At 40.7% G+C, this 17,789-nt stretch overlaps 1 protein-coding gene across 1 annotated transcript; it reads left to right on the forward strand.

The window, feature by feature from the left end:
- Window positions 1-15,652: 15,652 nt before the first annotated feature.
- On the forward strand, window positions 15,653-16,624 carry LOC128842865 (olfactory receptor 2AT4-like). Its single transcript, XM_054039161.1, has one exon. It carries the CDS (start codon window positions 15,665-15,667, stop codon window positions 16,622-16,624), a length of 960 nt encoding a protein of 319 aa, XP_053895136.1. The 5' UTR covers window positions 15,653-15,664.
- Window positions 16,625-17,789: the final 1,165 nt, after the last annotated feature.

The following is a 17,789-nucleotide window of genomic DNA, read 5'->3' on the forward strand; positions in this document are numbered from 1 at the left end:
GTAGTGTGGGAAAAAAACTTCCTTTTGTTAGTTTTAAACCTGCTGCCCATTCATTTCATTTGATGACCCCTAGTTTTTGGGTTATAAGAAGGATTAAATAACACTTCCTTATTTATTTTCTCCACCCCAGTCATGATTTTATAGACTTCTATCATATCTCCCTTTAGTCGTCTCTTTTCCAAGATGAAAAGTCCCATTCTTATTAATCTTCCATACCCATAATCATTTTGTTGCCCTTTTCTGAACCTTTTCCAATTCCAATATATCTTTTTTGAAATGAGGCGACCACATCTGCATTCAGTGTTCAAGATGTGGATGTAAGATGGATTTATAAAGAGGCAATTTGATATTTTCTGTCTTCTTATCTCTACCTTTCTTAATGATTTCCAACATTCTATTTGCTTTTTTGACTGCTACTGCACATTGAGTGGATGTTTTCAGAGAACTATCCACAATGGCTCCAAGATCTCTTTCCTGAGTGGTAAAAACTAATTTAGACCCCATCATTTTCTACGTATAATTGAGATTATGTTTTCCATTGTGCATTACTTTGCATTTATCAACATTGAATTTCATCTGCCATTTTGTTGCTAAGTCACCCAGTTTTGAGAGATCCTTTTGTAGCTCTTCACAGTCTGCTTGGGACTTAACTATCTTGAGAAGTTTTGTATCATCTGCAAATTTTACCACCTCACTGTTTACCCCTTTTTCCAAATCATTTATGAATATGTTGAATAGGACTGGTCTCAGTACAGACCCATAGGGGGCACCACTATTTACCTCTCTCCATTCTGAAAACTGACCATTTATTCTTACCCTTTGTTTCCCATCTTGTCACCAGTTACCAATCCATGAGAGGACATTTCTTCTTATCCCATGACAGCTTACTTTGCTTAAGAGCCTTTGGTGAGGGACCTTGTCAAAGGCTTACTGAAAATCTAAGTACACCTAGGTGTCTGACAATTTTGTTCTTTACTATAGTTACAACCAGTTTGCCTGGTACTGAAGTCAGGGTTACCAGCCTGTAATTGCCGGAATCACTTCTGGAGCCCTTTTTAAAAATTGGCGTCACATTAGCTATCCTCCTGTCATCTGGTACAGAAGCTGATTTAAATGCTAGGTTACAGACTACAGTTAGTAGTTCTGCAATTTCACATTTAAATTCCTTCAGAAATCTTGGGTGAATCCCATCTGGTCCTGGTGCCTTATCAGCAAGCACACCACAAACACAAACACACACACACTACAGACAACAAACTTACCCCAAGGATTACCTAATCACTCCTCCTTCACCTGGAGAACTCCCTTACAAAACTCCCCTGTTAGCCACTCCTGTTTGCTAGCTCTCACTGACTTCAATGGTACATGATTAGGCACCAAGTGAGGGTACAGAGCAAAGTTGCTGCTGCAGGACCCTAAGGAGGAATTCTGGCTGATTCAAACAGAGACTCCCTAGGAACACACTGCAGTGACAGCTCTGACAGCTTTTAAAGAGGTACAATGTGCACTCCTCTCCATGCCTGGTCAGGTGTGTGCCTGAGGGAAGGGAGAGGGACCTCCTCCCCACATTCTTTGATGAGGTTAGTGTCAGGAGTAGCATGAACAGTGGCTTTGTTCCCCAGCCCCACTGACAGAGGCTATGCTACTCAGAACTATTCTAGACAAGACGGTGGCCACAACAGCAGTCAATGCCAGGGACCCTGTCTATGCTAGAGAGCCTCCAGTTACTGCCACGAGTGGAGATGCACTGTTGGCTGTGCAACAGTAGGACAGAGCTCAAAGTCTATTGCAGACAGAGATATTTTGGTCCCTGTGCAGGGTTTGAGAGAGAGGTAAAGGCTACTTGCACTCTCCCATCTTTGAGCCCCTGCCTGGGGCCACCACATTCTAATCCATAACATCAACCATCAAATGCGTCCACCCTTCAAACAGCTTTATGAAGTTCACAAACTTGATTACACATGAAAACACCACTAGTATGGCCTTAAGGACACACACGACCAAGGGCATACAATGTAACTTCCAAGTGTAGCAATCTGCTTTGAAACAGTGTAGTCCTTAAAGACTTGATCCTGTTCCCATGGATGTCAATAGCAAAACTCCAAATGCCTTAACTAAAAGCAAGATTGGGCCCAGAGTGTGCAATACATCCCAGAGCACAAGAGGTTAAGAAATTTGCTGGTCTGAGGAAGTGATTGTCACTCTTTAGCACGTTTTCACAATCATTTGTTGAGAATGAATTGAGCTCAGATAATCCCAGGATCGAATACAGTAGCTGTAATAAATCTGTTTTTAATTAAAGTGTAGAATCTAACTGACAAGACAAGACACGAGCCCAGATCAAATGGTTTATAATCAGCAGTAAATGCCTCGTTACTATCCCACAATGACATTTTCTTGCCTGTTTCCATGGAAGAATTTCAGAGCAAGCTGATATTTCCTGAGTGCAACAGCAACATCCAGTGGCCATGAAATGAGATTTCCAGCAGCAAGTGTTTTATTCTCTGAATTTGGTAATGAATTAATATGCTTTCCAAAATTTCAGATGCCTTTATTTGTGCAATGCAGGTAGATTCTAAGCACAGGAAAACTATATTCCATAGCTTCTGGGTGCTGCCAGTTTATCACTAAGTGGCCTCAGACAAGGGTCTCTATTCAATTATGTTTTGAAATTCCTATGTGACACAGCAAAATATAAGGATCCAGTTTTACCACCTCCAAAGAAATGACTTGGAACAAGATACTGATCAACATAAGACTGGCAGAATTGGGTCCACAGTGGAAAACTCCACAGAACCCATGTGAATCTTGCACGACAACAAACAAGCTCCATGACCACTTTGAGGTGGCAGAAGGCAAACGGCCTTGTTCAAGGAAGTTTGCACAGCTCTGACTGTAACAGCCCCATTAGTATAGGAATGCATAAGAGTAACTTCCAAGTTAACACATTACCTTAGTACTCTCTCCAGAACTGGACTGAGACAATATTGGTGGGATTCTGGGAAAGAACCTTGCACTCCTGCTACCCATGCTGTACCGGTACCATGGATAGAAGACTTCAGAATCCAGTCCTTTCATACTTTTCACAAGCATTAAATTCATTAGCATTTTTCTCCAAAACCTATAAAGCTACTGCATATCCTTTATCTTTCGAAAATATTTCTGACAGCCAAAATAAAGAAATTTATATGCAAACTTTGTTTTACATATTTAATCAGACACAGAAATGCAGTAGTTAACTCAAGCACACAGGGATCTCTCTCTGGTCTGCAGAAATCCACACATTTCAAGTCTCAGGGAATCCACTTTTTCATGAAAACAACAATATATTTTTTAAAGTAATGGGTTGTGCAATGAACATATAACAACTTAGCAAATGTTTTAAAGGGCCAAATCCAAAGCACCAAAATCAATAGGAGTGTTGCCTGAATAAAAATTGCATAACAACTCTTTGACTTAAAGGAAGGAAGTTCATGTTGGGAGTAATTTAACTACTCTTAATGTATCCTCTTGTGCTGGGTAGGCTTTGTTTTTATTTTGAACTAACTGCTATATTGTAGTGATTGGTAGTGGTCCCTCCCTGTCAGGCTCAGAGGAAGGCCACTCTGCCTCTCTGCGTCAGGCAACAAAACTACCATTAATTAGTAGTCTAGGCCTTGGACCTCTGGGCAAGGCTGAGGAACAAGTGGTCTTTAGCCCAAGCCTCCAGGCTGGAGCAGACAGAAAACACAGTCTGGGGCTGTGATCTTTGGGGCAGGGCAGAGCAATAGGCAGTCTTTAGCCCAAGCCTCCTGGCTAGGGCAGACGGCAAACGTAGTCTGGGGCTCTGACCCTTGGCAGGGAGGAGAGAGCAATAGGTAGTCTTTAGCCTAGCCTCCCAGTGGCCCCGAATGCACACAATAATCCAGTCATATGTTGAATCCTGCAAGACATATTCCCACATAATGATGCTGTGCTCAAAAACCCTCAGTACCCTAATGCTTTCTGAGACCCCATCCAGACCCTGGGTAGCCATTACTCTGGACCTTGTAGTTGAGCTCTCCAAGTCTAAAAGGCACACTGTAGTCCACATGATAGTCAACCAATTGACAAAAATGACCCACTTCATCCCCATTATACACCTGCCCTCGACAGAAGAAATGGCCCAGCTCCTGGTGAGTCACATCATCTATCTCCATGGACTCCCAGAGCAAGACACAACGGATTGGTGTCCACGATTTGTATCATGATTTTGGCGTGAAAACCTATGATTGCTCGGGGTCTGTGCTTATACATCCACCACCTATCACCCAAAAACTGACTGTCCATCTGAACAAGCGAATCAAGTGTTGGAACAATATCTGTGCTGCTCCATGAATTTCCACCAGGACAACTGCAGGAGCCTCTGCTCCAAGCAGAGCTTGCTTATAATGATGCTGATTAAGTCTCCACTGAACAGAGTCCATTCTAAGCAAACTGTGACTTTCATCCCTATCTCTACCCTATCACTTCCACCAATTCAGCAGGCACCAACTGGGTGTGCCAGATCTATGAGATCCAAGAAGAACTCAAGGCACATCTGTACAAGGCCAGGGAAGATTACAAGCACAGAGCTGGGAAGCCCAGCATTCACCATCGAGCAAAAAATGTGGCTCAGCCCAACAGCTCTGCACTGACTGGACATGTTGTAAACTGGATTACGGATACCTCAGCTCATATTCCATCAGCCAAATAATCAACCCGGTGACCATGAGATTTCAGTTATCCAGATCCTTCAAAATCCACCCAATGATCCACATATACTTGCTAAAACACTAACCAACAGCCCCTTCTCTCACCAGGCCCAACCACCACCCTCGCCAGTGTGGGTCCAAGAACATGAACAGTAAAAAGTCCATAAGATACTGACTCAAAAATCAAATGCAGCTCCCACTGGTACTATGTAGACAGGAAGGGCTATGGCCAAGAAGAGCAATCTTGGATCCAGCATCTCAAATCTATGTCCTTGACCTCATGGCCCATCCAGACAAACTTGAGCCAGTGGAGGACACTTCTAGAGGGGGGACTATTGTAAGGCCCAACAGGTCTGGAACATGAGCCTGCAGAGCTTCCAGGCAGTAAACAGCTCCATGCTGCCACCCAGTAGCAGCTACAACAAGGTTGTGCTCTACTACTCACAACCCACTGTAGACACAGACAACAGGAAGTCCCACCTCAAGGGGTCCAACAGGCAGCAATCTCATGGCTCCTGATTAGCTTCCCACCCAATATAAACCAATGGGTGTCCAGGAAATGTTCAGGCAGCAGCATGGATCTCCTGTAGTTGCCATGACCATTCCTTCTCCCTGCTCTTGAACTCCTGGTTCTGACCTCGGCTTGATTTGGACCTCACCTCCTCACCTGGACCCTGAAACCTCACACAGACTCTGATGCTTGGTATTGACCCTGGCCTGGAACTTGACTACAAACTTCTCTGCTACTCTCAGCCTCAGGTTTGACCATGCTTTGATCCTTGGTCCTGACTGCCCTTGTCAGGTTCCTGACTATAAAGCTGACCACTTACCTTCCCTAAAATCTATTAAAACCTAACTTTGCTGTGATCTATAAATTGCTGCCATCTGGATGTGGTTTGGCTAGCTGAAATGTCTATTTTTCTAGTAAACTCTGTTCGTTTTATGTTACCTCATCCTCCTATGCCCACCACATTCATCTATCTTCTCAACCTGTTAAATTCTGAAACCTAGAGTGGATGGCCTCTGGGGCAGGGACTCTCTTTGTTACCAGCCTGCACAGTATCTAATGCAATGATCCTTGACTGGGGTTCCTACAAGCTACCATAATAAATGATATGTTTTTTCATTAGCTTTAAGACCCCCAATATTTTATCCAAGATAAAAAATTACTGGAACAGAATCCAGTCACATTTTTGGCAAATGAAGAGAGTATTATAAATGCAAGATATTCATTTAGATGTTATCTCATATTTAATGGAGCATAATGAGAGACAGATGTCAGGCTCATCCCACTGTGCTGCTTATCTAAAAATGACAGCAGATCTCCATCAGAAGCTACGAAGCAACAAATGGGGAAATCTTTTAAGTGTTGGAAAGGACTTTTTACATGCCAGAAGGTAAGAACATAGACTCCTACACAGACATGCAACAGGGCACTGTGTAGGGCATGTTATAAAAATGTTGATTGATCATTCTTACATCTCATACTATAGGAGAGCTAATATAGGCCAAGAACAGATGTCCTGGCATAGATCAAAGTACTATTTATTTGCAATTCTATTATTTCTTTATATATGTGTGACAAATATGAGGGTACTTCTTAATAATTGTTAATGCTGTATCTGGATCATAGAATATCAGGGCTGGAAGGGACCTCAGGAGGTCACCTAGTCTAATCCCATGCTCAAAGGAGGACCAATCCCCAGATAGAGTTTTGCTCCAGATCCCTAAATGGCCTCTAGAAGAATTGAACTCACAGCTCTGGGTTTAGGAGGGCAATGCTCAAACCACTGAGCTATCCCTGCCCCTGATTGTCAAAGCTCTGTAGCTCAGCTCCACAGGAACCATTTCAAGCATGTAATTAGAGAGAGAACATTTTAAAAATTAGTTCTTCTTATCTGCAAAACCCTGCCAGATCCCATTATTAACTCAGTCTTTCAAAGTTAAAGCTTCACTTCAGATGTGTAAAAACACTCACTCACAGTGTTTTTATACAGTACATGGGTAATGCATATTTTACATAAAAGTCTGGGTGTCAGGAAGGGCAGCAAGAAGGAGGCCCTTTCTAATAGTCGTCTAACATCTTCCACTTAAGGGTGGTTCAGGGCAATGCCCGAACAATTTGCTGTGGTGACTCTGGCTTGGTTGCCAGACAGCCTATCAAACTGCTTTGGCTGGCATATGACAAAGCCAACCAACACTTAACAAAGTCTTCATGACGCAGATGCACATTAGTGGTTTACTATTTGTCAGCAACTCCTATCAAGCCTGACAAACTCGCTACACATAACACATTGCTCTCATGATATTTATCTATAAAGAATATTGTGTGAGATATCCAATGAAAGTCGGTGACATACTGGTCATTAATAGAACTGTGAAATGTGTGTATTAACGCTATATGAAGGATTATGGATACTTACTGATATTATGCTTTAAAGTCTGTGATCAAACAATGGGAAAAAGAGATTTTGTGCCAGACAAAAGGGAGGATAGTTATTTCCCTGTCTCTAATGTAAATTGAATTGAGCATGGTGATGCCAGAGACAATGGGCAGTTCATTTGAATTAGAGGTCAACAGAAGGAACAAATTAAAATGAGGATGTGAAATCAGCAGGGAAGGACACTGAAAGCTGAATCCTAGGAGGTTCATTCTGACTCTAGTGACAAAGACAAACTTTGGGGAACATAAGAAGAAACAAAAAGACATGTTGATTATCCATTACTTAGAGTACAAAGAGACGAACTCTGTTTGAATGGAGGATCTCCTGCTATGCAAGTGGGTGATGCTGAAAGGTTGCCTTAAGTAAGATTGCTTTAAGGCAATCTTAGTCAAGGATTGCAGCCGGTTAAATTTTAGTCACTTAGAAACGTGTTATACTTTTGTTTGCAATCCTTTCTGTCTCCATTTTTCTTGCTCAGTATCACTTAATCTCATTCTTTTAATAAACTATAGTTTTATCATAAGTATATCTCAGTGCTGTTATACAATGCAGAGTATGAATTCCTGATTAAATCGAGGAAGTTGGCGAGGATGCTGTCTCTTCAGAGACAGTGGACTTGATAATTTTTGTAAGTGTCAGTGACAGGGGCTGACTGCAGCACAGAGATACTTCTGAACAGTTTGGAATCTGAAGTGCACCAAGTGTTTACCTGCAAGGCCAAGTTAGACTCCGGTGGAGTCTTGAGGAATCTGTGGGGTCTGGCTAACAATCTGGGGTGGCAGGGAGTTGTGGCTCAGTTTAGCACCAGCAAATCCCTTTTATGCTGAGGCAGAGGGTAACAGGGTAACTTACATTTCTGGACACCCAGAGAAACTCTCTCAGTCTTCCTGAGAACAAAGCAGCATTGTAGGATTTAAAAGGGACACTCTCTTGGAGGGGCAAAAGGAGCACAAAATGGAGAGACACACAAACACAGGAACCCACATGATGTCTGAAGAAGCTAAGCTTCCATAGGTCACCATTATAGTACTTCAATTAAGACAGACATGCATATTTGGTGGGTGTACATGAAGTAGTGTACTTGGGTCCCAGTCAAGGAGTGGAACAATTGCAAGGCTTAACCCTGATAAGGGCAATAAGCCTAACACCTGAAATGGTTGAATCCAAAGAGACTCAAAAGGTGATAGGGGTGCAGCTTGCCCCATAACCACAAAAATGTGCAAGTGATGATAAATTGTCTTCTGAGATAGAATTCTTTAGGTACTTTAAAACAAGCCAACTACCCCTCTTTAAAGTGTCCTGAGATAAAAAAAATCCTAGATAAAGGGTACAGATGTAAAAGAGGATGCAGTAAATACACATCTGGAGACAGATTTTAGTCCTAGGTATTCCCATGTAAAGCTGGACTAACTCCATTTATATGTGAAGTGTCACTAGATTTAAACAAAGGTAGTAACATCAAACTTTGGCCCTGGGTCTCTGGTACTTTACACATTATAATTACAAGATATATTTTCTGGATATGGCATATTACTGATCTGTACCTTGTTAAGCCCTTTATCCAAGCTATCGAAAGACAAGGCAGACTATCAGAAGAGCTCAGTTGCACCAGATTCCTGGACTTCTTGCACCAGATCTTCAGTTTACTCCACAGTGTGTAACATAAGGAAGATGTGGAATATTTATATGAATGCATTAGAATTGAGATCACCTTATACAAGGATCCCTGTATTTTTCAGTCATGTCCTTAAGAACTGTTCTGTGGAGCACTTATCCTTGCTACAGTAAATCATTTGGCAGAAAAAAGCCAAAAGGAGATGCCAATGTTGAAGCTAATAGTTTAGGACAGGGGAAATCTTCAGGGCCTTCCCAGGGTGAACAGACCGGTGCTTCCCCTTGCAGCTCTGACTCTTCTCTACCCAAAACCTTTCTGGAGAATTAAGGAGAAAAGGGTTATTTATCAGTAGTCACTTCCCTGGCCTCCCAGAAACCATTTGAGTAGTACTAAATTTTACAGTGGGCACACATGTTCCTCAAAGCCCAGGGTTCTTGTCACTTCTCTAACAGCTTCATAGATTCTAAGGCCAGAAGGGACCACTGATCATATAGTCTGACCTCCTACATAAGCCAGGACACAAAATAAATCCTGTGTCCCTGCTGACCATCCCTCAGATCCTCACTACTGCCAGGAAACTTAGGACATAAGCATTTTTTGATGATTAATTGACTCCCTGGATGTTTGGCAAGTTTTTATTAATGTGTCCTTAAATTGTTTCATGTAATGCAGAAAGTTTGGAATTACACAATTGGACCGAACAATCTCCCATTGAAGCCAATGGCAAAATTCTAATTTTCAATGGAAGCAGGACTGAGTAACATATAAAATAATAGTAACAGAGGGGTAGCCATGTTAGTCTGAATCTGTAAAAAGCAACAGAGGGTCCTGTGGCACCTTTAAGACTAACAGAAGTATTGGAGCATAAGCTTTCGTGGGTGAATGCGTCTGATGAAGTGGGCATTCACCCACGAAAGCTTATGCTCCAATACTTCTGTTAGTCTTAAAGGTGCCACAGGACCCTCTGTTGCTTTTTATATAAAATAATGGCTACAATGACACATACTGATGAAGTTGTATCATATTGCACACCCTGTATTTCAAACACCTTGCTTTCATTTTCTTGACTGTGCAAATGTTCGATGTAATTTACACAAATTATGAGCTCTGCAGTGCACTCACGTTCCAATCTCTGCTGGGATTGTTTATCATGAAAATAACTATATGTGCACGAGTCTCTTAGTTGTAGGTAAGAAAACAATGTTAATTTAATCTTTGGGGACATGCAGGTGGAGAAAAGGACTACACAGTTTGTTCAAAAGAAATGCAAAGCCTCAATCAATGTATTTGCCAGAGGCTTTATTGCAGAAGTCTTGCATCTATCAGTAAGAGTAGCATCAGTAAAAGCAAAGCTCTTGTAATCTCTGGAATCACAAGTGAGTTGCAGTTTATATTATTATATTAAAATGTCCATACATTTCAGATTAATGCTTCATTTTTATTTCTTTCTTTCTCATAGTATCCAGCATGGAGAAAAACATTTTAATATAATTTATGTTAACAGGCAGCAAAGGATGTGATTTTTTTAACTTGATTTACCTTGTCTGAAGACAGTTTCAAGAGATTATAACAGTAAACTTCCAATAGTTGTTTTCTGTACTAAGGATAGCAGAACTGAGCATCACAGAAACTTGGTGGAACAAGCCTAATCAATGGGACATGGTAATAGCAGGGTACAAAATATATATGTATGACAGAGTAAGTCATGGTGATGGGGGAGTGACAGTACATGTGAAAGAAAGCACAGAGTCAAACAGAGTAAAAATCTTAAATGATTCAAAGTATACTATAAAATCTCTATGGATAGAAATTCCATGCTTCAATAATAAGAATAGAGCAGTAGGAATATACTGTTGACTGCCTGACCAGGATGGTGATGGTGACTGTGAAATGCTCAGGTAGATTAGAAAGGCTATAAAAATAGAAAACTCAATAATAATGGGGGATATCAACTATTCCAGTAATGACTGGGTACATGTCACTTCAGGACAGGATGCAGAGATTAGGTTTCTTGGTACCATAAATGACTGCTTCTTGGACTAGCTAATCCTGGAACCCACATGGGGACAGGCACTTCTTGATTTAGTCCTAAGTGGCGCACAGGATCTGGTCCAAGAATTGAATATAGCTGAACCACCTGGTAATAGTGACCATAGTATAATTAAATTTAACATCTTTCTAAGGGGACAAGAGCAAAGCAGCCCACCACAGTAGCATTTAACGTCAGAAAGGGGAACTACACAAAAATGAGGAAACTAGTTAAACAGAAATTAAAAGGTACAGTCCCAAAAGTTTCAGAGTAACTGCCGTGTTAGTCTGTATCCGCAAAAAGAACAAGAGTACTTGTGGCACCTTAGAGACTAACACATTTATTTAAGCATAAGCTTTTGTGGGCTACAGCCCACTTCTTCGGATGCATAGAATGGAACATATAGTAAGGAGATATATATACATGCAGAACATGAAAAGGTGGAAGTAGCCATACCAAATCTAAAAGGCTAATTAATTAAGATGAGCTATTATCAGCAGGAGGAAAAAAAGCTTTTGTAATGATAATCAAGATGGCCTATTTCAAACAGCTGACAAGGATGTATGAGAATACTTAACATGACTCAGCCATTCCCAGTCTCTGTTCAAGCCTAAGTTAATGGTATCTAGTTTGCATATTAATTCAGGTTCAGCAGTTTCTCATTGGAGTCTGTTTTTGAAGCTTTTCTGTTGCAAAATTGCCACCTTTAAGTCTGTTACTGAGTGACCAGAGAGGTTGAAGTGTTCTCCTACTGGTTTTTGAATGTTATGATTCCTGATGTCAGATTTGTGTCCATTTATTCTTTTGCGTAGAGACTGTCCAGTTTGGCCAATGTACATGGCAGAGGGGCATTGCTGGCACATGATGGCATATATCACATTGGTAGATGTGCAGGTGAACAAGCCCCTGATGGCGTGGCTGATGTGATTAGGTCCTATGATGGTGTCACTTGAATAGATATGTGGACAGAGTTGGCATCGGGCTTTGTTGCAAGGATAGGTTCCTGGGTTAGTGTTTATGTTGTATAGTGTGTGGTTGCTGGTGAGTATTTGTTTCAGGTTGGGGGGGGGGGGGGAGGCTGTCTGTAAGCGAGGACTGGTCTGTCTCCCAAGATCTGTTAGAGTGAGAGATCATCTTTCTGGATAGGTTGTAGATCTTTGATGTGCTGGAGAGGATTTAGTTGTTGGAAACTTTATTAAAACATCATAATAGAGGCTCAACTTAAATGTATACCCCAAATTAAAACACATAGTAAGAGGACCAAAAAAGTGCCACCATGGCCAAACAACAAAGTAAAAGAAATGGTCAGAGGCAAAAAGGCATCTCTTGAAAATTAGAAGTTATATCCTACTGAAGAAATAGAAAACAGCATAAACTCTAGCAAGTCAAGTGTAAAAGTATAATTAGGCAGGCCAAAAAAAAAAAAAAAAAAAGAATCTGAAGAGCAGCTAGCTAAAGACAAGAAAATTAATAGCAAAACATTGTTTAAGTACATCAGAAGCAGAAAGCATGCCAAATAATGAAAGGGACCACAGGACAATCAAAGTGCTAAAGGAGCACTCAAGAAAGACACAGCAACTGCGGAGAAGCTAAAGGAATTATTTGCATTGGTCTTCACTGCAGAGGATGTGAGGGAGATACCCACACCTGAGCCATTCTTTTTAGGTGACAAATCTGAGGAACTGTCCCAGATTGAGGTGTACATAGAGGAGGTTTGGGAAGAAATTGATAAATTAAACAGTAAGCCTAACTTCAACATGAGATTAATTGGTTGAAACTATAGTAAATAACAGAACTATCAGACACACAGATGAACATGATTTGTTGTGGAAGAGTCAATACAGCTTTTGTAAAGGGAAATCATGCCTCACCAATCTATTAGAATTCTATGACGGGGGTCAACAAATATGTGGACAAAGGACGCCTGCCCATAAGGGTGATCCTGTAGATATAGTGTAATTGGACTTTCGGAAAGCCTTTCACAAAGTCTCTCACCAAAAGCTCTTAAGCAAAATAAGTAGTCACAGGATAAGAGGGAAGGTCCTCTCCTGGATAAGTCACTAGTTAAAAGATAGAAAACAAATAAGGTAGGAATAAATGGTAAATTTTCAGAATGGAGATATGTAAATAGTGGTGTCCCCTGCTGATCTGTACTGGGAATAGTGCTGTTCAACATATTCATAAATGATCTGGAGAAAGAAATAAACAGTGAAGTGGCAAAATTTGAAGACAATACAAAACTACTCAAGATAGTTAAGTCCAAAGCAGACTGTGAAGTGTTACAAATGGATCTCACAAAACTGGTTGATTGTGCAATAAAATGGCAGATGTAATGTATTGTTGATAAATTCAAATTAATGCACGTTGGAAAACATAGTCCCAATTATGCATAGAAAATGATGGGGTCTAAATTAGCTACTACTGCTCAAGAAAGAGAACTTGGAGTCATTGTGGATAGTTCTTTGAAAACATCCACTCAATGTGCAGCAGCAGTCAAAAACACTAACAGAATATTAGGAAGCAAAACGAAAGTCATAGATAATAAGACAGAAAATATAATAATGCCAGTATATAAATCCCTAGTACACCCACACCATGAATATTATATGCAGTTTTGGTCACCCCATCTCTCTCTCTCTCTCTCTCTCTCTCTCTCTCTTTATATATATATATATATATATTACAATTGGAAAAAGTACAGAGAAGGGCAACAAAACTGATTAAGAGCATAGGTGTTGGAACTAGGGATGCAGCAGCACTCTCTGACTTGAAGTGGTTTCCATCATATATGGGGCTTACAGTTTGGTTCAATGGCTCTCAGCACCCCCACTATACAAGGTGTTCCAGCACCCCTGATTAAGGATATGGAACAACTCCTGTATGAGGAAATATTACAAAGACTGGGACTTTACATCTTGAAAAAGAGATGACTAAGAGGGGATATGACAGAGTAAGTTCATGGAGGATATGTCCATCACTGACTATTAGCCAAGATGGTCAGGGATGCAACCACATGCTTTGGGTGTCCCTAGCCTCTGACTGCTAGAAACAGGCACTAGACGACAGGGGATGGATTACTTGATAATTGCCTGTTCTGTTCATTCCCTCTGAAGCACCTGGAATCGGCCTTTGTTGGAAGACAGGATACTGGGCTAGGCGGACCACTGGTCTGACCCAGTATGGCCATTCTAATGTTATCTTATTTTGTTCTCTTTGTTAAGCTAAATAGATAGATGAAAGGATATCAATCACTACAAGGCAGGTTTTCTAATACTGTAATGATTCTCATGGTTCTTCTCTGAACCTTCTCCAATTTATCAACATCCTTCTTGAACTGTGGGCACCAGAACTGGACACATTATTCCAGCAGCAATTGCGCCAGTGCCAAATACAGAAGGAAAATAACCTCTCTACTCCTACTCAAGATTTCCCTGACTATGCATCCAAGGATCACATTAGCTCTTTTGGCCACAGCATCACACTGGGAGTTCATGTTCAGATGATTATCTGACATGATTTTCAGAGTCACTGCTTCCCAGGATAGAACCCCCCCATCCTCTAAGCATGGCCTGCATTCTTTGTTCCTAGATGGATATCTTTACACTTAGCTGTTTTTAAAGGATACAGTATGTTTGTGCCCAGTTTACCAAGCAATCCAGATCACTCTGAATCAGTGACCTGTCCACTTCGTTATTTACCACTTCCCCAATTTTTGTGCCATCTGCAAACATTATCGGTGATTATATATTTTCTTCCAGGTTATTGATAAAGATGTTAAATAGCATAGGGCCAAGAACCGACCACCGTTTCATTGGAAACAGAGCCGCTCAATGGCGATTCCCATTCACAGTTACATTTTTGAGACCTAAGTTAGCTAATTTTTAATCCATTTAATGTGTGCCAAGTTAATATTATATCATTTTAGATTGTTAATCAAAATGTTGTGTAGTGCCAAGTCATACGCCTTACAGAAGTCTAAGTATCTAATGTCAGCACTACTACTTTTATCAACCAAACTTGTAATCTTATTTAAAAAATTAGTTTGACAGGATCTGTTTTCCATAAACCAATCTCCTATCACAACAAAGATGGAAAAAAGCAGGCCGGACAACTGCTTATATCTATATGTCCATCAGGGCTACTAAATTGATGATCTGGCTAACAAATCAAATAACATCTCCACCACATCCTTCAACTGATTCCTCTATCCACTAATATTGCCTGGTCTTAATTGAATAAAGAGAGCCTGAGCTAGCACACTTGGCCAGATGTAAATTTGAGTAACTACATCATTGAGATCCAAAGAAACAGATGTATTGTTCACAGGGCCCGCTTTAGGCCGATTCCTCCAATTACCCGGAATCAGGCCCTGCGCCTAAGAGGGCACCGTGCCTTAGGTGCCTTTTTAATTTTTTTTACTCACCCGGCAGCAGTCTGGGTCTTCGGCAGCACTACGGCGGGGGGTCCTTCAGTGCCGTGGAAGACCCGGAGCGAGTGAAGGACCCCCCACAGCCGAAGTGCTGCCGAAGTGCCGCCGACACTCGTACCACCGCCGGGTATTTGAATTAGGCCCCGCAGTTCCTAAAGCCAGCCCTGATTGTTCATTGTATTCAACATACTACTTAAACCATCTCATTCTCTCCCCAGTGGCTTTATATATACATCCTATGGGATGGAAGGCACTGAAAGTTAACTGAAATTGCATGACGGGGACTTAGCTACAAGAATATATCCAATATGTTATTTTACCTACAAAGATCTTCAGCAAAACATGCATCATTCATTACCCTACAATCTTGCTTGTAAAATTCAGGATGGTTTCCTAACTGTGTTTTTCATTCTAGATGTTTTCAACAATCAGACTATGAACAACTGCAACAGCAATTCTTCTGCTAAAGACTTTTATCTCATTGGATTTCCTGCACTTCAAGATTTCCAGATCCCTCTTTTCCTTGTATTTTTGTTATTCTACATGCTAATACTAATTGGTAATATCATTATTATAGCTGTAGTTGTGCTCGATCAAACACTTCACAAACCCATGTACTTTTTCCTAACTAATCTCTCTGTCTTAGATATACTGTTTACAACTACTACCATTCCCAAAATGTTGGCAATGTTTCTGGTCAATGCCAAAACTATTTCTTTTCACGTCTGCTTTCTGCAGATGTATTGTTTTCATGGTCTAACAGTGACTGAATCGCTGCTTCTTGTAGTCATGTCTTATGATCGTTATGAAGCAATTTGTAATCCTTTGCATTACCCAGTTAAAATGACAAAGAGAGTAAACATTCAACTGGCAGCATGTGCCTGGGTAACTGCATTGTTAATACCAATACCTGTCATCTTTCAGACCTCTCAGTTAAGATTTGGTGAAACAACCACAGTTTACCATTGCTTTTGTGATCACCTGGCAGTTGTGCAAGCAGCATGTTCAGATTTCAGTGCCTCTTTTCAGACTTTCTTGGGGTTTTCCATTGCCATGACTGTTTCAGTCGTGCCACTTATGCTTGTCACCCTATCATATGTTCACATCATTATCTCCATATTAAAGATCAACTCTAAAGTAGGTCGCAGTAAGGCATTTTCTACTTGCACTTCCCATTTGATTGTGGTTGGCACTTACTATTCATCCATTGCCCTGGCGTATATTTCCTACAGAACAGACATGCCTATTGATATCCATGTAATGAGCAATGTTGTTTTTGCTATTTTAACTCCTTTGTTAAATCCACTCATTTATACTTTGCGAAACAAGGAAGTAAAATGTGCAGTAAAAAAGTTTGTTTTTCTGAAGATTTTTCCTCCTTCTACAAAACTGTAATCTCATGGGGAAAAATTAGCTCCAACACAGAAGTTTCACACAGAACCTATACATCACATCAACCCCCTGTAAAGGGGTGAAGTAGGGCTTAAATCAGTGGTTTTCAAACTGCGGGCCGTGACCCAGTATTGGGTCGCAGAATGTAAGGCAGTGGGTCATGGCGGCTCTGGTCAGCACGGCTGACCAGCTGAGGCAGGGTAGTTCCTACCTGTTCTGACACTGCGCTGCACCCCTGAAGTGGGCAGCAGCAAGTCCGGCTCCTGGATGGGGGGGGCCACATCAGCCCCCTATAGAGCGGTCAAGTAGGATTTAAATGGCTTGATATGGCTTCTTCTCCATTGGGGTGATTTTCATCCTATTAATATCAAATATTTTTGAACATACTAACTTTCCTCTATACGCTGAAAGGGACAAAAAGTAATTTGTTTATAATTTTTTAGTTTCAGTCTGAACTGGGGGCACTACTGCACATGCACTGCAAAATCTGCTACAGTGAAAGTGTGGTGTGTACTGGTGCCTTAAGACAGCTGTACTGTGAACCACGACTTTATAAAAAGGGTATCATAGTGCATTGGGTTTATGATCTCTCCGTGATTCTGGATCAAATTTGTCCAGTTTATAAGTGGAAAGAGCTTTTTCTTTTTCTAAATGGCAGCTCTTGGAACCCAACCTGGGAGATGAAGTGAGTTTGTTCTTTCCTTCTTTTGTACAATTACCTGGGAACCTGACCCAACTAAAGTGTATTAGAGGTGTAATTGTGGTATAGCTGGGCTAGGCTTTCCCCATAATATGCAATGTAATTTTAAACTCTGTTTACCATTAAAATATTGTAAAAGTCTAATGATGGGGTTTTTTATCCGTGATGTAGCAGAAAGTTAAAAGGTTGCTCCTAAATCATTATAAAACATTTGATCAGATTGAAATATTAACTCATAACATGCATAACAGTAATTAACTTGTATATTCAGCTGCTCATAAGAGCTGCCTATTGACTAACATCTTGCTTAATAATGGAAGCATTTCCAGCACTAAAACTTCCAGTAAATTCACCAAATAAAGGTAAAACTGAATGAAATATAATTCTCAACCCTTTCCTCTCTACATTTCACCAGGTTGAATTGATCATTGTTTTATTGTCTCCATTTAAGAGATTCATAGATGTCAG

Source organism: Malaclemys terrapin, chromosome 1 (genome assembly GCF_027887155.1).
Source record: "Malaclemys terrapin pileata isolate rMalTer1 chromosome 1, rMalTer1.hap1, whole genome shotgun sequence".
In the NCBI taxonomy this organism is placed as follows: domain Eukaryota; kingdom Metazoa; phylum Chordata; order Testudines; family Emydidae; genus Malaclemys; species Malaclemys terrapin.